The 21,226-nt window shown below is 47.6% G+C and overlaps 1 protein-coding gene across 1 annotated transcript in view; it reads right to left on the bottom strand.

The window, feature by feature from the left end:
* The window catches only part of LOC307203212 (cytochrome P450 3A24-like), a 28,466-nt gene extending 8,547 nt beyond the window's left edge, over positions 1–19,919 (bottom strand). The window contains exons 1-10 of the mRNA XM_079953866.1: positions 19,696–19,919; positions 13,337–13,430; positions 10,977–11,029; positions 10,111–10,210; positions 8,930–9,043; positions 6,427–6,515; positions 5,108–5,256; positions 3,718–3,845; positions 3,535–3,613; positions 1,585–1,745 (exon numbers count right to left, since the gene is read on the bottom strand). Coding sequence (XP_079809992.1) covers positions 1,585–1,745; positions 3,535–3,613; positions 3,718–3,845; positions 5,108–5,256; positions 6,427–6,515; positions 8,930–9,043; positions 10,111–10,210; positions 10,977–11,029; positions 13,337–13,430; positions 19,696–19,772 — 1,044 coding nt within the window. The 5' untranslated portion in view covers positions 19,773–19,919. The remainder of the gene's footprint in view (positions 1–1,584; positions 1,746–3,534; positions 3,614–3,717; positions 3,846–5,107; positions 5,257–6,426; positions 6,516–8,929; positions 9,044–10,110; positions 10,211–10,976; positions 11,030–13,336; positions 13,431–19,695) is intronic.
* Positions 19,920–21,226: the final 1,307 nt, after the last annotated feature.

Genomic DNA, 21,226 nt, shown 5'->3' with positions numbered 1-21,226 from the left:
TCGCAGACAGGGGGAGGGGAAGAGATGGATGGCATTAAGGGGGTTGCTATGCAACCAGCAGAGAAACAGCATTCAGAGGGCTCTTGTTATTGGGGGGGGGTTTCCCACCCACCTTCTCGCCAAACCAAAAGAGCTGAAAGGGTTAAAATACAACAGAAGTACAATAGGGGACATACTGGACTTTGGCGCCTTTCGTGTTGTGACAGGGGCAGAGCCTCAGAGTGACTGACTCGTTGCTAAGAGCGGCAGGCTCAGAACCGCACTCTCAATGTGATTTGTAAATAAACATGCCATAAAACTGCCAGAGACTCATTAATTCTTATCGGGGCTTGTTTGCCTGCCTGAGATCATTGCAGTAGCCTTCTCCTCCTCCATGAATTAGAAAAACTACTGGACGAGGCATAATGGTACACTCCCCACCAGTGCCACTCATGGACTGCCTGGCCTGGCTGAAAGGGAGGGAGGGGAAGCACAACCCAGTTGCTGCCCAGCCATTTTCCATGAATTCCATCCCTCCAAATTTCTGGCCCTGATGAAAAATAAAATCCATGTTTGATAAACAAACAAATATAACCTCCCTCCCACATTTATACTATTTGGTTTGCACACAAATACTTTGCTTTGTTTTTTTCTGGTCAAGAACTCCCAGACCCCTAATTTTACAGCTTTCTTAGATGAGTCCGCTGGGAAAGGTAGGATTATTTAGCAAACATATATTTATTAAGGGCAGGATTCAGGAAAATTAAGCTCCAGCCTTCAGTTCTGCAGTTCCTATTTGCCCCCTTCATAAATTCCACCAGATTTTATTGCTTTGTTTTCTTTGATTTGCTTTCCCAGTTCGCCTGTGATCTCTTTATACCAAGCAGCAGAATGCGTTTCTGCCCTCTTGAACCCGTCCACCTTTGTCCAGAGTGGCAGCCATGCATGCCCAACACAAATCGTGGTGGCAGTTCCAGTACCTCCATTCTTGAAAATTAACACTATAGTGGTACCTTGGGTTACAGACGCTTCAGGTTACAGACTCCACTAACCCAAAAATAGTACCTCGGGTTAAGAACTTTGCTTCAGAATAAGAACAGAAATCATGCTCCGGTGGCACAGCGGCGGGAGGCCCCATTAGCTAAAGTGGTGCTTCAGGTTAAGAACAGTTTCAGGTTAAGAACAGACCTCCGGAATGAATTAAGTACTTAACCCGAGGTACCACTGTACTGCAATCCTGCTCAGTTACTGGGAATTTGGATGAAAACTGCCAGTGAAATCTATCTGATGGCTTCAACATCTTTGCTTTCCCCACATTCCACTTCTGGTATGTCAACCTTCTAGACCAGAGGTGAGGAACCCAAAGGATTCCAAATGTTGTTGGACTACAACTCCCATGATCCATCACCACTGGCCATGCTGGCTGGGGTGATGGGATCTGGAGTCCACCAGCTTTCCCACCCGCCATCATGCTTTTGAGGCTGTCCCATGAGCCACCAGCAGACAGGTTTCTCCATGCTTGCCTATGTCCCTCCAAGCCAAAGCATTTATCATCAGACAGACCTGATGAGCATCATCCTTGGAGACCAAAACAGAGGCTCTTACCTGGTTGGGAAGAGCCTCATCGATCTCCTCCTGCAGCTTCTGCTGCACATCTGGGTGGGTGGCCAGGCAGTAGGACAAGAAGCTGAGAGTGGTGCTGGTGGTCTCGTAACCAGCAAAAATAAATACAATGGCCTGGGCCATAATCTCTCTGTCCGTCAGAGCTGCAGAAGAAAGCAAACAAGGAGGGGAAACACAACTTCATCTCAACACTACAAACAAGCTGTCAGTACAAATCGGGGTGGGATCAACAGTCTTACTATTCAGGATGTGGTACCTGTCTCAAAATCACTTGTGGCCTCATTTCAATCCATTTCAAAATACATCTGCTCCTACTTCTCCAGTCCCAAAGGCACAATATGCACCCATCGTCCATCCCCCATGTCTTATAGCTATCCCTCCTAGTTGTCGTTTAGGTAACTAGTTAGCTAAACGACATATAGTCCTGGCAGGCTGTAAGGACAGCTGCTGCGGCTACCACTCAGGAGGACTCCCCTGCTCAGCGCCTGAGGGCCCCAGTCCTGCCACTCAACACCTGGCCTGGGCTCTATAAAGGACTGCTGCCACTGCTGCTGCTGGGCAGAGAGGGCTCCATTTTGTTTTGTTCTTGTTTTTTGTTTAAATTGCTGGTATTTTTTACCTGTGCCATTTTAAACTGTGATATTAATGCTGTATTCTTGGTTTTGGATTTTGATTTATATGGAAATTGTTTCCCATTTGGTTGTGCATTTTTTTTGATGTGGTTTATTTATTGTTTAAGATTTTGGGAAATGATATACAACGAATTGAAGAAAATGTTCCATTTAACATTTGTTAAAAAAACCCGAGGCATTTTTGTTGGGGGTTGTAGGGAAAGACCTGCCAAAAAAGTTGAAAAACATCTTCATGTATTCGACAACGGCCGCGAGAGTTCTGGTAGCACAAGGATGGACGACTGAAGAAACCCCAACTAAAGAATCATGGCAAGAAAAATGGATGGACTATGCAGAACTGGCAAAACTGACATATAAGCTACGGGACAAGGATAACTGTGACTTTAAGGATGAATGGGAACCCTTTACAAAGTATCTGAAGATGCAACAAAGTAAACTGGACTCCTTGGCAGGTTTTGAATAAACATTACCAAACTTTTTATTGATAATAATCAGCTAAATAGTTTGAGGATCTATACAACTTGCAGAAAACAGCATTCTTAAAGAAACCAAAGACTGGAACTGAGGGAAGTCGGGGGGTGGGGTGGGGGGGTGGGGTGGGGTGGGGGAGGAAAAATGGGGGGGGGGGGGGAACAAGGATGATATGTTTTTGGATAATATGTCTTGTTATAATTTTGAATAAATAAATAAAAATTTATTGTTTATGATTTTTGAAATTATGTAAATCTTGTTATGCTGTAAGCCACCTTGAGCATTGTTTTATTAACTGTGGAAAGGCGCCATACAAATAATAATTAAAAAAGATGATGAAAGTGTGAAGCATCGTATTCTCAGCTCCCAAGCCGTATTCCTAAATCCAGTCGCATATCACAAAGGGTTAGGTCCCTTAGGGGTCGCCCTTTGGCAGCTTCCCAAAGCCCAGCACAATTCAGGCTGCATAACCTTTTTAGCCTCCCTGGAGCCAAGGTAAAGAGAAACCAGGTTGTGCTTAGGTTTGCTCTGTTAGTATGCATGTACGCAATGGCACTTCTACTGCCTTCTGAAACCTAGCAATCCCTGCTACCAGGAAAAACACAAAGAATGGTTTTAAAGTGAACATTCAGGTTTTCACCTTGAATGAACTTCAGCAGAGCTAGTTCACTCGCTTTTTCTAGGCGTTGGCCAGAAATGTCAAGGATCTCTGTAAAGGTGGAATCCCAAAACAGGGAGTACAGCCCTGATATGTCAGAGTAAAGAAAACACCCTTCAAGCTGTGACACAAAACACAGCCACTGTTTGGAGGTGCCACCTGTCTATCTACCTTTATAGGAACTTGCTTCACTGGAGACGTTGCCTGAAATCTGGGAGTCCACCATGAGCTGCAGAAAGTCAACTCTGTCCTGCAAAGGAACAGAGACAGAGGTAAAGGTTACCAGGACAGAACGGAGTGTCAATCACACACCTGACCTTTCACATGCAATGTTCAGGAAGGGGCCACACTGACCGTGTGCTGGTTCTTCTGACGGTCCTTCTTGATTTTTGTGACAGCATTAGTAAAGAACTCGAGGAAGGCAGTAGATGACAGGGTAAAGTTTAGTTTATTCAGCAGTGGTGTGAGGAACGGGAAGACGACTGGAAGAGAGACAAACAGAACAGCGTTTTGGGAGGATACAACGAAGGAGCAGTCTAATAAGAAGACACGGTCAAAGTATCTTGCCAAGCTCTTCTTGAGAGACAGAAAAGCTAGGAATACGATGGACCAAAGTCGCCTCTCTCTCTACTTCTTCAAGAGCTAGAACTCCTTTCCCCGGAGATCTTTAGGTAGAAGCTTAAACCTGGACAGTTCAGGTAGAGAGCCTGAGACCTGGCAACCACGTGGCAATGTTATCTGTGCAAACACCCTTTACATGCGGTTTCAGCCCTGCAATCCTAAACTCTTTATAAGCACACATTATAGATAATAATAATAATAATAATAATAATAATAATAATAATACATTTTTATTTATACCCCGCCCTTCCTGGTTCAAGAACTGGGCTCAGGGTGGCTAACAAATAATTTAAAACAATTGTAAAAACAGCATAAAATACAGTATAAAAACATGAACAACAATAAAATTCATAATTCAGAAATCTATTTAGGGGAAATAAGCATTAGATAATCCCCAGGGCTAGCTGGCTGAACTGGTCCTACTTGGGCCAGCGAGGAGGCCAGGGGAGAATTAGCTGTGGGGTCTCAGAGCGGGTGATCTTCATAAAAGGGGAGGGGGGAGGAAGAGAAGGGAAATAATAGATCAGGCTGAATTCAAATTAAAGGCCAGGTGGAATAGCTCTGTCTTACAGGCCTGACAGAAGGAGGTTAAATCCTGCAGGGCCCTAGTCTCCTGGGACAGAGCATGCCATCAGCTCAGAGCCATCACTGAAAAGGCCCTGGCCCTGGTGGAGGATAGTCTGACTTCCTTAGGGCCCAGGACCTCTAAACTATGGTTATTCATGGACCTTAAGGTCCTCTGAGGGGCAGACCCCTGCCTTAAGCCACAAAGGGCTTTAAAGGTCAAGACCAGCACCTTGAACCTGACCCTATACTCTACCGGGAGCCAGTGCAACTAGATCCAGGAAGATACAAGCACATTAGTTTACTGCATTTACTGCTGCAACAATAAATCCTAGCCCTGCTTCTCGAAGTAGACTTCTGGCTTTTGTTTGACTTCTGCATCACTGGAATTTAGCCTACTGTGCAAAGCCATGCGGTGACCATTACTTGGTTCCTTGTTCCCACTAAATGCAAGAGATCCCCTGGAAACCTGCCCCTGAAGGTATGCGGTGCACCAGCTGAAAAAGGTCCTCTCCCCAACTTCTCTGCCTGCGCACTTTAGCAGACAAGTGTCTCTTACCTATCAGAATCAGCAATGGACTCAGAAAACTGAACTTGAGGAACTTCTTGATGTTCTTGACGAAAGGATCGTTGGGGTTGTTCATGGAATCGATGTCAACGCTGAACGAGGTGCTGGTCACAACGTCCATGCTGTAGGCACCAAAGATACTGTGGGAAAGGGAAGAGGTGAAGAAACACGCAGGAAATGTGATGGCTGTGGGTCATATGAAGTTCTCCCAGAGAAGACCCTCAGCAGAAAGAAGCACACAATGAATCTTGCAAGGACTTTAATCTCAGCTACGTGATCCGCATGAGCTCAGGCCTTCCTGGCCTGTGAATCAGCTCTGTTTATTGGATACATCTCAAGCCTGTACAAGACTTCATCTAAAAATTACATGTTTATTTTTAAGATTCCATAATGGTTGGGGGAAATTGTACATCATTAACTTTCTTCATTATGCTGTTTCTTTTTAATAGGTTTGTTAAATGCAATTATGACTTCCCATGGATTTCTTTTCATAGTAAAATGCGTCAATTAAAACATATTTAGCAACCACATACTTAATATTTCAAAACATACACTTAAAAAAATTAAATGAAGAACAATGTACCACTGCAATATCATCGTACTCATTCCTTCCTGGGTCTAAAAACAGCACAAGCTGAACTGGAGGCTAACTTTTTGTTTGCATTACTTCCCCACGATGTGTCTATATATTCTAAGAATATATATAACTTTTTCTTTGAATTATTTTCTCTAGATTTTTTCCTATAGAAATTTGTTTCGTTTTTTACATGGGAGGCGTATTCAATCATGTATTCCAAAGACTCATATATCCTGATATATATCCTGATGATCTTATAGTCTGACACCTACAATGCAGGAACACGCAGCTTTTCCATACGGGGATCAAACTCCTGCTGAACTCTGCAGTGAGACACTCCACAAAACACTCAACCTTGTAATTCTGCAAAATGTGTGAATACAGTGGTACCTCTGGTTGCGAACGGGATCCGTTCCGGAGCCCCGTTCACAACCTGAAAGGAACGCAACCCACGTCTGCATGTCTGCGCATGCGTGGGTCGTGATTTGCCGCTTCTGTGCATGCGCGTGGCATAATTTTGCACGTCTGCGCATGCGCAAGTGGCGAAACCCGGAAGTAACCCTTTCCGGTACTTCTGGGTCGCCACGGGACACAACCTGAAAAAACGTATCATGAAGCAAACGTAACAAGAGGTATGACTGCACTCAGAATTCCTCCTGGAAGTTTCCTGGAATTAATTTTGGTTCTAAAATGGGCTCCTTTCCCCCCAACAGCCCCCCAAGAAATAACTTACTCTTTCATGTCCATGGGTTCATCATTGTCCGATTTCTTTTGGACGTTCTTCGCCAGCATTCCTCCGTATCGGTTGATGATGGGGAGCATCTGGAAATGCAGAGAAAAACCTGAATGGCGGTAGAGACCCCATTAAAATGGAGCGATAGAACAAGCAGCAGTTTGGATTGGCCACTTCACAATGTCAAGAGATTCCACGAGAAGTCAGTCCAACAGGGTCAAGGCAGGAAACCAGGCAAGGTCAGGCACAGGGTCTCAGGCAGGTTTTGGCAAACAGCAATGTTGCTCCTGCAACCTGGGGCAGGGTCCAAGAGCGTTTTATCTCTCACGGGGTAACAGCAGTTCTGATCCCCCGGTGACTCACCTCCCTGTCTTGTCTGAAGGCGAGCACTCCTCCTGCGAGTACTCAGGTCTCTTCTTCTCCCAGACCTTAGTCTCTGCAGCTCAGGAGACGTCAGTGGGTTACTAGACCCAGAGGCCGCCTCAGCCTCCCCTGACCCAACTGGTAGTGGAGCAGCTGCATGTGAACGAGGTAGTCCCCGCATCTGGAGCCAGGGCAGGCTCAGGCCCCTGACTCAGCCCAGCTGCTGCTTGTTGCAGGGGAACCTGTGCAGACTGGGTCTCTTCAGGATCAGGCCCCAGACTTGGTTCAGATGATGCCTGAGGCAGAGGATCCGGTGCAGACCGAGACTCCTCCGGTTCCGAGTCCGAGCCCGAGTCCCAGGCCATCACACTCACCCAAGCTGGGTTCCTTTTGTTCAACTCAGTCAAAGGTTCAACTCAGCCCACTCAATCCTTGGGTGTGCCCTCACATACAGTGGTGCCTCGCAAGACGAAAATTAATTTGTTCTGTGAGTCTCTTCGTCTTGCGGTTTTTTCGTCTTGCGAAGTACCCTTATTAGCGGCTTAGCGGATTAGCGCTATTAGCGGCTTAGCAGCTATTAGCGGCTTAGCGGCTTAGAAAAAGGGGGAAAAAGGGAAAAAACTTGCAAGACGTTTTCGTCTTGCGAAGCAAGCCCATAGGGAAATTGGTCTTGCAAAGCGCCTCGAAAAACGGAAAACCCTTTCACCTAGCGAGTTTTTCATCTTGCGAGGCATTCGTCTTGCGGGGCACCACTGTATTTCAACCCACATAAGAGGCACTCCAGTGCCCCCTCCATATCCCTCGAAGGGGTGGCTTAATCACAGTCCTGAGCCCCTTCAGGCTTGAGCTCCAGCAATCCTGGATTTGAAGCTCTCTGGCTGCCATGGCATGGTCAGCATGGTCAGCAACTGCTAGTTCTGCTCACTCCCTTCATGGTCCTGCCCTGAGAAGGTGACACCCAGGGCAGGTAGGGCTCTCAGGGAGTGAGGAGGATGGGGGGCCCCCTCTCTCATTTTTCACACCTTACCATCCAGGCTAGCAGTCCTAGGGTCAACAATTATGTACCACAGAACAGAAGAAGAGCTCACCTAGTCCAGCATCCGGCCCTCACAGTGTGTGATGGCCTGGGAGTCTGATTCAGAGGCTGAACCAGAGGAATCTCAGCCTGCACAGGAGTCCCCGCCTCCAGGGCCGGCCGAGCTGGGGCAGGGTCTTGAATCTGAAGCGCCTGCACCTGTGCCGGATCCTCAGGAGCAGACACCAGATGAATCCACTCTGGCTCCGGAGGTGATTGAGAACCCATTGCCTGCAGATGCGCCTCTCCCAGCCCCGTCAGGGGAAGGTGAGGTTGCCTCTGGGTCCAGTAACCCTCCAGCCTCTCCTGAGCTCCAGAGGCTCAGGGCAGAGAGGCAGAGGGAACTGGGTTTTCTCAGGAGGAGTGCTCGCCTTAAGGCCAGGAGAGGCGAGTCACATGTGGTGCGGGACCACCCTAGGCCTCAGAGGAGATAAAGGCCAGTCAGCCCAGTCCCAGGTTGCGGGAGCAACAACGTTGGAAACCTGTTCCTGCCAGCACCCTGACCTGTTTTTCCAGAGTTCCTGACCACACCCGGCTTCTTGCTTTGGACCCCATTTCGCCCTTGGTGGACAGTCTCTAGACCGTCGGCCCGGGACCGGACTCTGACCACGCCTCACGGTAACCCCCCCCTCCAGGACCAGCACACAGTGGCCGACCAAATGCCTGTAGGAATCTAGCAAGCAGGATTCGAGAGCAAGAACCCTCGCTACTCCCATGGCTTCCAGCAGCTGGTATTTGGAAGCAGCCCCCAAAACATAACCCAGAATCCTTTGCTACACACGTAACTTCCCTTGCAGACAAGGCAGTGTTAAAACAGTTTCTGGAGGGCAGGGAAACTGAGGAAGGCGAAAACATTTGTGGAATGCTCTCCCCAGGAAGGCCCACTTGGTGCCCTCATTATGGCCATGGGCCGGATTCCTGCATTGCAGGGAGTTGGAATAAAATCAGGGGTGGCCAGATCCCAAGAGACTGTGATCTACTCACAGAGTTAAAGACTGGCCGTGATCTACCCAAAGCACCTCTTAGGCAACATGGCATCAGAGATGGGTTGATCTGAGGACTTACTTCCTTCAGCCTCCCGCTGGTGAAGGTGGGCGAGAGGACGGTGCGAATCCGCTTCCATTGCTCATCTGGGACTGTGATTATTGAGGTGTCCAGTTCTCCATTCAAACCAAAGTCCTAAGCAGTCCAAGAAATCAATACTGGGAGTGAGTTGCAGCTGTCACCACCAAACACACTCTCTTTTTTTTTTTTTTTTTACAAATGTAGAGACTGACTGCATTCGAACAAAGTGCCAAGCCATGGTTTGTTTGAACTAACCAAGATCCACCTCACAGATGGGGGAGGGAAACATGGTTTACTTCCGCAAAGCTTGGTTTGTCCCCCATCCTCCACCCCAACACTTCACCCCCTGTTTGATATCTCCCTAAACCATCATGACACCCAAGAATTGGCACGGCCTCACTGCATCACCTGAACTCTGGCTGACTGTGCAAGCTGGAAAGGAAAATATTTTTGGGGAATCTGGCTGGCTTCCCCATCTCTTTGCCACACGCCTGCCAAATGCACTCTTTACGTAAGAACTTCTTAATGCTTTCCTGCCACCTTGAATGGGGCAACAGACTTCTGCCTGCTTATCTTTTCCTTTTATGAGAAGCAGATATGAGTGTGTAGTTTGAAAGGTCAGCACTATCCCCCCCCCCCTTGAAAAGTTAATTATAGCACTGCAAGTAGGTTTAGCAAGTAGGGTGGCCAGATATCAGTGGATCAGAGCTTGGTCAGAAAGGATGGTCCCTTTAAATTCCCCCCACTCCTCACAAAACAGTCACAGCGCGGGAAAGAGCTTCCTTCAGAAAAAGCCCCATTGAGAATTGCTCAGTCATGGGAGTGGTTTTGTTTTCTAGATGCTCATAGCTCACATCTCTATACCTTGGCAAATGTCTGGCCTGGAGTGGCAAAATACACCACCGTTAAGGGAGGATGTTGGGTTTGGACATAAACAGCAAACCATAGGCAAAGCATGCCACAGTTTGTAACCCAACATCAAACCATGGCTTGACATCAGGGTTTGCCAAACCATGGTAAATTTGCTCTGCTCACTTTTGATGCCTGAGCAAGCCACAGTTTGGCTGAGCAAAGCACGGCGTCACATTCTGTGAGATCCAGGCTGTTGTCTAAGTTTTAAAAAGAATTCAAAATCCATCACCATCTCTCTTGACAGAGACAGTTCCCCAGCAGATACCTACCCGACGGTTGGTGAAATGGGTGTAGAATTCTTTCACCAGGATGGTTTTGATCATGACAGGATCCAGAATAGCCATCATGGGCTGCCGGCCGTCAAAAATTCTAATTGCCCAGAAAGAAGAAGAAGAATATTGGTAATTCTTGCTTGGATGCAACAATTGGTTTGTGGCAAGAAGCTAGGAACAATGAACCCTGGAGCTGGTTCCTAAAAACCATCTAGGCTGACACCGTTAGATGCAGGAAATCCAGAGATCTACAGCATTCACAGCAGGTGGCTGTGCAACTGGGAGAGACCACCACCCTAACAGGTAATCAGGATTCTTTTTTGGTGTCAGATTGGGACTCTCTACCTAACCTCTAGCTGCAACGGTGGAAAACCTGTGGCTCTCCAGGTGTCATTGGACTCCAGCTCCCATCAGCCATAGTCAGCATGGCTGATGGCCAGGGATGATGGGACATGTAGTCCAAACAGCCCCTGGAGGGCTACACTTCCTCCAGCCCTGCCTTTTAGCCAACACTTGAAATGATTACCTGTTAAAACTTCAGAAGTCAAGAGCCAGAGGAATAAAATGACCAGCTGTTGGTGACAAATGCTACTCTGATAATGAGCAAAACCTGGACAATAAATTCTATCAGAAAACGTTTGCGGAGCAAATTATGCTTAGTGTATCACGCACACCTTCTCAATCTGTATCATAGGTACAGTATGCAAAATGTGGGTTGCCTGAGCACAGGATTGTATTCTTATTCTATAGCAGCAAGGAACACTTTCCACTTGGGCCACAATTTGCAGGCAGCAACAGGCACACCTGCCTTTTCCAGTGACCAACCTCCCCACACGCCCGGTTCTGTTTTGCAGGACACTCACCCCCAGATTTTGCCATACTTCTGAAAACACTCCAGGTCAAATTCCAGAATCCCCTGCAGCAATAAAAACAGTTGTCAGAGAAACAGGCATCTCCCGTCAGTGCAGCTGTGTTGTCTTAAGGGCAAGGCAGACTTAGGGGCTGTAAAGAACTTTGCTTTGTCTCAGAAGCAGCCCAAACACACCCAAACACACCACAGGAATGTGATTCATCCTCCTCGTCTGTTCACACCACAACATGACTGCTAGAATACACTTGGGAAATAGCTTGTTTGAAAACACCCATATCATCTCCTATATGTAGACATAGTCAACACGGACAGCCAGAACTGAATGCTGGTCTTGGGTTGCAGAGACCTGAGTTCGAGTCCCTGCTTAGCCTTGAGTACTCCCTAGGTACTACCTTAACATTTCTTGATAGCCAGTGTGGTGTAGTGGTTAAGAGCGGTAGTCTCGTAATCTGGTGAACTGGGTTCGCTTCCCTGCTGCTCCACATGCAGTTGCTGGGTGACGTTGGGCTAGTCACACTTCTTTGAAGTCTCTCAGCCCCACTCACCTCACAGAGTATTTGTTGTGGGGGAGGAAGGGAAAGGAGAATGTTAGCCGCTTTGAGACTCCTTAAAGGGAGTGAAAGGCGGGATATCAAATCCAAACTCTTCTTCTTCTTCTTCTTCTTCTTCTTGGAAGGACAAGGTGAAATAAAACTTGAAGGAAGGGTGGGACATAAATGTGGCAGAGAAGGAAGCTTGTATGTTGTGGTTGTTTATTATTTACCCTAAGATTCCAGGCTACCTGGAATATTGCATCTCCCTGTGCAAATCTGCCTGGGTGCTAAGAACCTCAGGTGAGCACCTTCTCGTGATCTCATCATGGTTAGTGGTGGCACAAGAGAGAACCTTTTCTGTGGTTGCTCCCAGAATGTGGTATTTCCTCCCCGGAGAGGTAAGACTGGCTTTATATTTTCTACCTTTTTGCCAGCAGCCTAAGGCCTTCCGATTCAGAGAAACGTTTGGAAACTAAGGTGCCAAGGATGAGGACTCAGGAAAAACTGGATTGGGCTTGCTGGTTCTAAGGGCTTGTCCACGCTTTCTCTTGTCTCGTGCTTCCTAGACAGGGGCCTGGGGATTTTTCCATTTGCCCTGTTACTTTCTCCAGAAAAACCCACTCTTCAGTGCTGAATCAATCCAAAAAAGTAGTTGACTTTTGCTCTTATTTAGTGGTAAAGCAGCAGTCAAGCAGAAGCCAGGCCAAGCCCTTCATGTGTTTTGAGGCATTTTTATTATTGTTCTTAATAGTTTGTTTGTTTTTATTACTTTGCACTTCATAATACCTTGGGGAAAGGGGGGCAGTAATCATAACAATACACTGCTTAACCATGCCTTAATGCAAATGTTTGCAGGTTGGTTGACACAAAGTAAAAGAGTGTAGTTTTTTAATACATAAAATTTCTGTGTGGATGTTATTGGCCCAGAGATGGAAAGATGATAAGGTCCTGACCAGAGAAGAATGGCAGATTAAGTTGATGGATTATGCTGAAATGGCAAAAAATGACCGGAAGAATCAGAAATCAGAAATACCAAAATTTTAATAAGGGGGGGGGGGATTTATAATCTATCATAATAATAATTGTAAACAGTTAAAATTGTTAGTAGGAATAACACTGTAGTTTAATGGTGAATTTTGGATTTAATAGAGATGTAAAAGATTTGGGTTATTGTAGAAGACGCAGGAGGAAATGGAATCTTGTTTTTAGGATGAAGGTTGGATATGTGATTGCAAAACTTTAATTTGAAAAACCATCTACACTCACTCACACACACCAGAAATCATAACACACTTTTAACAAAACAATTCAAAAAATCAATTCTGAGGGTAAATCTCAAAATGTCCCATGGTATTAAAAGTTTTTCGTTTGTCTCCAAAATGACCAGTACAGGACATAGGGAGTCACATACAAGCTACAGACTCCCTGTCCCATCCAAAGTCACCTACTCTCTCCCCTCCCTCCCCCATCCTTTGATTACAGTGGTGCCCCGCAAGACGAATGCCTCGCAAGATGAAAAACTCGCTAGACGAAAGAGTTTTCCGTTTTTGAGGTGCTTCGCAAGACGAATTTCCCTATGGGCTTGCTTCGCCCCCTTTTTCCTTTCCTTCCCCCCCTTTTTCTAAGCTGCTAAGCCGCTAATAGCCGCTAATAGCCGCTAATAGCTGCTAATAGCGCTAATCCGCTAAGCCGCTAATGGCCGTGCTTCGCAAGACGAAAAAACCGCAAGACGAAGAGACTCGCGGAACGAATTTCGTCTTGCGAGGCACCCCTGTACTTCCCAGGGCAACTTTCACAAGACTGGCTACAGAATACTCACTTTCCGGTATTCGAGAAAGGTCCCGATGAAGGGCAGAGGCCTTGGACCAGGAATTCCCAGCTTCTTAAAGAAATTGTATGGCCAGATCCCATAGCTGGAAAGAAAACCAGTGAAAGAGAAGTCAATGAGAAAAGTGTTTTGAAAAACAAGATATTCCAGTCCACCTGGCCTTGCAGTTATCCGCTCGCCCAGAAGCCACAGGCAACCAGGAATTCCCTGCAGGTGAACAGCCTGGCTGAGGATGGACGTGTGGCTATCTCCATTTTCTTCCAGCCCTCCTGGCTTCTATGCTAGCCAGTGAAGAACAAAACTGCAAGCAGGATTTGTGCAGAAGAGGCCTCAAATTTCAGAGGCATCCTGTGCGACATCAAATTTGGGCGCCCCCTGCCTCTTGCCTTCCATTGTAAATAATAGTTGCAGCGTCCCCAAGGCTCGACGCCCAGTGTGACTGAACTAGACACTCTCCTCTAAATCCACCTTGGTTCCAGGGAGGCCTGGGAGAGAGCCCTACCTAAAATCCTGCAGAACTGCTGTTAGTCAGGGCAGACACTATTGAGCCAGGTGGTCCAGTAGATCTGACTAAGTACTTTCCTATGCTCCTATGATCCTGGCAAAGGGGAGGCAGAGTGAGCCTTCAACCTCCTGGCCAGACTGCATTGCCAGTTTTAGAAACTCAGAAATGCAGTGGCACCTTGGGTTAAGAACTTAATTCGTTCTGGAGGTCCGTTCTTAACCTGAAACAATTCTTAACCTGAAGCACCACATTAGCTAATGAGCCTCCCACTGTTGCCGCGCGATTTCTGTTCTCATCCTGAAACAAAGTTCTTAAGGTACTATTTCTGGGTTAGCAAAGTCTGTAACCTGAAGCATCTGTAACATGAAGCGTCTGCAACCCGAGGTAACACTGTATAAGCTAATTGCCAAATAGCACTTGGAAACCAAGGTTACAGGCGCCACAACAGTGTCAAAATTCAGGGCCGGTCAGAGGTATGTGCCTATCTCACCAGGCACCGGCTGAATTCTTTCGACCTCCCTCCGGCGACTCCCGGTAGGAAAAACACACGAGGTCCGTTCCGGCGATTTTTCTCAGGCTGTGAGAAAAACACACCAACTGCTTCTCTTCTCCCTGCTCCCTGCATATCCCCAGGGAGGGGAATCAGACTCAGACAGAAATGTATCTACATTGTCTTTATTCCTGTCTTTCACTTCAGTACAGAGAAAACATGTCTGCTCTGTTCAACAAACAGAGAGAAACTCACAAACTCCACCTATGTACATCCTGTACAGGTCATATGACACACACACTGAGCTAACATCCGGTGCTCAGTACAGAATGGACTGCCCCTTTGTTTCCATGGCAACAGTCACAAACATCCTGTCTGGCTTTGCAGCCAAAAGCAGCTGTCTGAGCTGCTGTAGCCTTTGCTTGCTGCAGCATTGCTGCTTTAGAATAACATACTCCCCCTAAAGTATCAATGCGTGCTGCGAGCAAAGCGTCATCCAGAGAAGAAAACAAACAGTTGTTATACTTATAACACTCCCCTGTTGTTTCAGTTCCACCCTTGGAACTACACGCCACTGGTTTTACCAATGTACCTCTCTGGTTGTGTGACTTCCAAGGAATGAGTGCTTCTGCATTACCTTGGTTAACAACTCTCTGTTGTGCCTTTGTCTCTGACTCGGACACAGCTTCAATTTGACCTTGGTCGTTTACAACAGCAACACATGCAATAGCTTGGTTGGCAAACTCTTTTGAATACCTCTTGGGTGGTACACCCTTTGTTGCTCTCTCAGACCTACGTAAGAGGTGCTGCTCTCCCTTGCTTTCTGGTTCAGCCTCTGAACTCTCTGAAGAACCAGTACTAAGCTTAATCAGTGGTTCATCCTCCTCTTCTGAGGGTCTAGTCATTGTGTGAGATTTCTTCTCAATGACTGTGACAACTGAGCTGTCTGAGCTATCGCTGTCATCATCAGTACTACTGAACTCAATAAGATCAAACTCATCATCATCATCATCAGAATCATCATCATCACCTGTGGGAAATGTGTGAACAATCACTCGCTCCTGTTCAGGAGCACTCTCTAGAAATTTTGTGAGAATCACCTTACCAGATTCAGACAAAATTACTCTGTAGAGACCCTTTTCATAACCCACAAAAATGCCTCTGGCATTCTTTACTCCACCTGGAGCTTCTGTCCTTACATGAGACCCAAAAACTTTGAAATGGGCAACAGAAGGTTTTCTGTGGAACAGTTTCTCAAAAGGAGAACTTCCCAACTCTTTTGAAAACTTTCTCAACCACGTATAAGTATATGACATTAGCGACTCAGCCCAGTACTCATGTGGCAGATGTGAACTAAGCAATTGCGCATGCATTCCCTTTTGCAATTCTTTGTTCACCCTAACACAGACACATCTGTTCCAAGCTTCTTCGGAACTAGCAATTTTGTGTCTTATCCCTTTCTTCTTCAGGAACCTCTGGAAATCCTGTAAGAGAAAAATTGGCTTCTCATCTGTGCAAAGACAATCTATGTCAGCATCATGCATATTTTTAACCTTGTCACAAAACTCTTTAAACCTTTCTAAGGCGTCTTTTGGTCTCTCCAAAAGATAAATCCAGACAAAACCTGTAAAAGAATCAACACAAATTAGGTAATACTTTGCATTGCCTCTAGATGGTGCTAAAGGACCAATCACATCAGCATACACCCGCTGAAATGCCTTGTCGACCCTTGAGGTGACCTGCTTGGCGCTCTTCTCAGCTACACCTGCAAAAGAAATCATGTTAGAATCACAAGAATTACATTCCATGTAATCACTTTGATCAAAAGTCAACAAATACAGTCCATCTTTCTCTTTGGCAGAAAGATACAACTCTCCATCTTTGTAGATCTCGCAGTGTTGATCATCATAGGACAGTTTTAGTCCCTTCTTGGCAATCTGCGAAACGCTGAGCAGATTGTACTTCAACTCTGGAACCAAATAAACATTGTTTATAGTCAAGTTTAGACTTTTAAGATACACAGTCCCAATTCCGGTGGCTTCCAGCTCTCGACCGTTGGCTTGTTGTACAACGAAGCTTTGCTTCTTAAACGACGAAAACAAATCCCTGCGATGGGTCATGTGAACCGTCGCTCCCGTGTCTAAAACGAAGGAATTCCCCACTTGTGGTATGGCTTTTAGGGACATCAAAGCCTTTGCAGGCTTCGCCTGTGACTTGGCATGACTTCTGCCTGACGCCTCAGACTTCGTGGAGCTTCCCTTGGCTCCTTTGTTCTGACGTGGCTTCTTGCAGTACCGCTGAAGATGCCCAGTCTGTCCACAATTGTGGCATCGGACAACGTTCAAAGCTACGGCGTCTCCTCCAGTAGCTACAGCAGTGGGGGTGTCTGAACTCCGTTCTTGTCTCCCCCTGTCCTTGACTTCCAGGGCGGCAAGTCTGTCATGTTCGTTCAGGACCACGGCAAAGACCCTGTCCGAGGTCAAATCTTGCGCTGGGAGAGACCCCAGCTGACTGGCAACGGTTTTGTAAGTCCGATTCAGGCTGTTTATCACCATGAAGCAAAACACTTCTTCCTGCAGACGGAAATTGCGTTCCACCATCTGCTGACGCAGAAATTTCATTTCCGTCAGGTGCGCTTGAACATCTCCATCAGGCGCAAGCCTCAGGTTAGTCAGCTTTTCAAAATACAGCAACGCTGAAGAACCTGCATCTCTCTGATGTGTCCTTCTCAGCGTGTCCCAAACATCTTTCGCGTGCGGTAAATCTTGTATATGAATAAGCTGAGAGTCCGACACGCACAGAATTATAGCGGTTCTGGCCTTCATATCCTGTGACTCCCAAACAGGCGTTGGTGCTGCAGGGATGGGGTTCTCAATCACCCTAAACAGTCTCTGATTCTGCAGCAAGGCCTTCATCTTAATAGACCAAGATGCATAATTGTCACTGGTCAAGAGGGATGGAGAAGGCAAAACTCCCTTCTTGACATCCATTTTGAGTCCTTGCATTGACTCCCAAACACAAGCCTCTAAAATCCAATAGCTGGCTTGTTTATACTCTGTGCACCTGGCAGCAATAACACTGGCCGCTTGGAAAGTCCCCCTAAACAGTTCCTTTGTAAGGGCCTAGTCAAAACACGACTTCCAGCCCTTATCTTGAAACTGGCCTGCGTTGCTAAGCAACCACATTCCTTTCCTTGGACAGGAAAAACCACAGGAATGTTTGGAATGCAGACTCTTCTCTCTCGGAGCTGTTTTTCCCAAACGTTGCTCCCATGAAGCAGAGAATTAATCAATCTGCATTCACACTCTTAAGCCCGAAAATCTCATACCTGGGCTCCGTAGCTTGGCTTTCAGCTTCTTCTGGTCAGCTTCTAGCTGCAGAGAATCAGCATCCATCTCAGGCTTCCATGGAGAGGGATGAATACAGTCTCCTTGATGCAGACTCCCATGGATCGTAGCAACCGTCCTCTGCTACCAATGTCAAAATTCAGGGCCGGTCAGAGGTATGTGCCTATCTCACCAGGCACCGGCTGAATTCTTTCGACCTCCCTCCGGCGACTCCCGGTAGGAAAAACACACGAGGTCCGTTCCGGCGATTTTTCTCAGGCTGTGAGAAAAACACACCAACTGCTTCTCTTCTCCCTGCTCCCTGCATATCCCCAGGGAGGGGAATCAGACTCAGACAGAAATGTATCTACATTGTCTTTATTCCTGTCTTTCACTTCAGTACAGAGAAAACATGTCTGCTCTGTTCAACAAACAGAGAGAAACTCACAAACTCCACCTATGTACATCCTGTACAGGTCATATGACACACACACTGAGCTAACATCCGGTGCTCAGTACAGAATGGACTGCCCCTTTGTTTCCATGGCAACAGTCACAAACATCCTGTCTGGCTTTGCAGCCAAAAGCAGCTGTCTGAGCTGCTGTAGCCTTTGCTTGCTGCAGCATTGCTGCTTTAGAATAACAAACAGAACGTCAAAGCACCATTTATTATTATTATTATTATTATTTATTAAACATTTCAGTTCCATATATCTATAAGCTGACTGGGTGACCTTGGGCCTGTCACAGCCTCTTAGCCCACCTCACAGGGCTGTTGTAGGGATTAACTGAGGAGTAGAGCTCAACCATGTACTCCTTGGAGAAAAAGGTGGAAAATCAATGCAACAAATGAGCTCTTCTGCTGCCCTGCTTAAGGAGGCCAGGGGCCAGCCAGGTGGAAATGTCAGTTGCCAACCTGGCGTCCAGAAATCTCCACGTGGTTTCAAATTGGACCCACACCAGTCACGAAATACACCGGGCATTTCGAACACTGTAGATTTTACATTTTTATTTATTTATTTATTTATTGTGCTAGCCTAAGAAGCTGTTTGCTTGCTGTTGGGCTGTGGTGGCACCAGGGCAGGGCTTTGGGGTGGGTGTCCGGGACCCCACTTTTGCAGAGGCCACAACTCTCACTTTTGACCCTTAGACCTTGCAGCTGCAGCAGGCCTCGCCTCCATCGGGCACAGCCTGGGACAGAGATTAGATTAGAGCCAACATGAAGGACCTCTGAAGGCTACAGACCCAGCAGAAATTCATCAGGTAGCACTTTTCCTGCCACAGAACTACAGGGCCGGGGGAAGCTTCTCCTACAGAACAGCTGCCTGCCTCGTGCAGATGGGGAGCCCTTTGTAAACATGTGGAGGAGGAAGAGAGATCCCTCTGCTCTCTGCAGCGACCCTGGAAAAGTACCAGAGCTGCTTGCCTCTTCTCTCGCTTTTAGCCTCTTCCTTCCCAGTAAACAGCAGCTTGGCAAAACGGCACCTTTGAAACGCAGGAAGTTGCCACAGACCAAAGTCTGTGCACACAGAAGTAGAAGTGTCGGCACTGACCGGCAGCATTCCAGGCAGGGGAATCTCCCAGCCCCGTCTGGAGAGGCCACGGGGAGCTGAGCCTTGGTGCCTTCTGCCTGCAAAGCAGGTGCCCTTACCCCTGAACTACTACAGCCTTTCTCTCCAAAAGCCAAGTTCCCAGTCCTCAGGATCTGAACAAAGGGCTGATTTCGACTTCTGCCGAGTGAGGCCATTGCTCCGTCCAGCTCTGCGCTGTCCCCGCTGAGCGGCCCTAGGAGCTCTCCAGGGTTTCAGAAAGGGCGCCTGGCCCAAGTCTTCCCCGGAGAGGCTCCAGGGGCTTAAACCCGGAGCCCTTCCGCGGGCAAGGCAGCGCGCTAGGCGCGGGCGACAGCGCTTCCCCGAACATCTGGCCAGCCCTTTCCTTCCTGGAATCCCGCAGCAGCAGGTTCCGCCGATCCCGGAGAAACAACCGCCGCCCGCCCGTGCGCGCTCCCTGTTCTCTGAGTTGAACTCACAGTCCCAGAAGGACCAGGAAGACGAGAAGCAGCACCCAGGTTTCTGAAGAAAGGCTGGGCAGGAAGAAGAAGCCCATCCTGCGGCCAGGAGGGTGCCAGAACCAGCAGTCGCGCTCTTTCGTTCCCGAGGCCGAGGAGGAGGAAGAAGAAGCTTGCTTTTGCCAAGAGAGTCAGCCTCCGAGGCGCAGTTTTGCTTTTACTTGGCCGTCACGTCACGTGAAGCCCGGAGAGGCGAGTGGTGGCTCTCCTCGTTGCGTAACACACTCTTTCTCTCTCTGTTTCCTGGTGGCTCCCAGCCACAAAAATTGCGCTGGTAGTTTCGTTTTGCAGCATCAGCATCACATCCTGTTGCGTCCTGGGTCCTCGGCAACCCGGAGCGTCAACTTGCAAAGCAGGAGGAGACGTGGGCGCAACTCCCAGGGTCTCTGCAAAGCGGAACAGTTGGCATCAGGAGTGCCAGCTCGCGACCGTGGGTGCCCGAGGTCGTGGGTGCCATGTAGTGTGCATGGCCCTGGCACTGAAATTTGTGGGTGCCTGGCACCTTCATGGGGGATCTTTCTTTTTTTCTTTTATTTCGAAACCAAAAAAAAATATTACAAACATTCTGGTAGGGGAAAAATAGTGGTCACATCATGATAGCCGATTGGCAACATGTACAGCAGGCACTCCCAAACTCGGCCGTACAGATGTTTTCGGACTACAATCCCCATCATCCCTGACCACTGGTCCTGTTAGCTAGGGATGATGGGAGTTGTAGTCCCAAAACATCTGGAGGGCCGAGTTTGGGGATGCCAGAGTCTGGGTTCCGATAAAGGTGTTTTTGCATTTACCTTCTAACTTTTTCTCCAAGGAGCTCAATGTGGTGTAAACTTAATTCCCACCTCCTGCTCTTCGTTTAATCTTCACAAGGTCCCTGTGAGGCAGGTTAGGCTGAGAGACAGCGACTGACCCCCAAGGTCTGCCAGTGAGCTTTATTTTAGCCAGGTGGAGGGATTTGAACCCCCATTTTCCCCTAGCCCACCACTCTAACCACTTCATACTGGCTTGTTTTCCCCCTCCCCATTTTATCCCCACAAGAACCCTGTGAGGGAAGCTGGGCTGAGAAAGAATTGACTGGGATTTGAACCCCCATTTCCCCCTAGCCCACCACTCTAACCACTTCATACTGGCTTGTTTTCCCCCTCCCCATTTTATCCCCACAAGAACCCTGTGAGGGAAGCTGGGCTGAGAAAGAATTGACTGGGATTTGAACCCCCATTTCCCCCTAGCCCACCACTCTAACCACTTCATACTGGCTTGTTTTCCCCCTCCCCATTTTATCCCCACAAGAACCCTGTGAGGGAAGCTGGGCTGAGAAAGAATTGACTGGGATTTGAACCCCCATTTCCCCCTAGCCCACCACTCTAACCACTTCATACTGGCTTGTTTTCCCCCTCCCCATTTTATCCCCACAAGAACCCTGTGAGGGAAGCTGGGCTGAGAAAGAATTGACTGGGATTTGAACCCCCATTTCCCCCTAGCCCACCACTCT

Source organism: Podarcis cretensis (assembly GCF_951804945.1).
Source record: "Podarcis cretensis genome assembly, chromosome: 14".
Lineage (NCBI taxonomy): Eukaryota > Metazoa > Chordata > Lepidosauria > Squamata > Lacertidae > Podarcis > Podarcis cretensis.
This window is presented reverse-complemented; position numbering and strand designations above follow the sequence as displayed.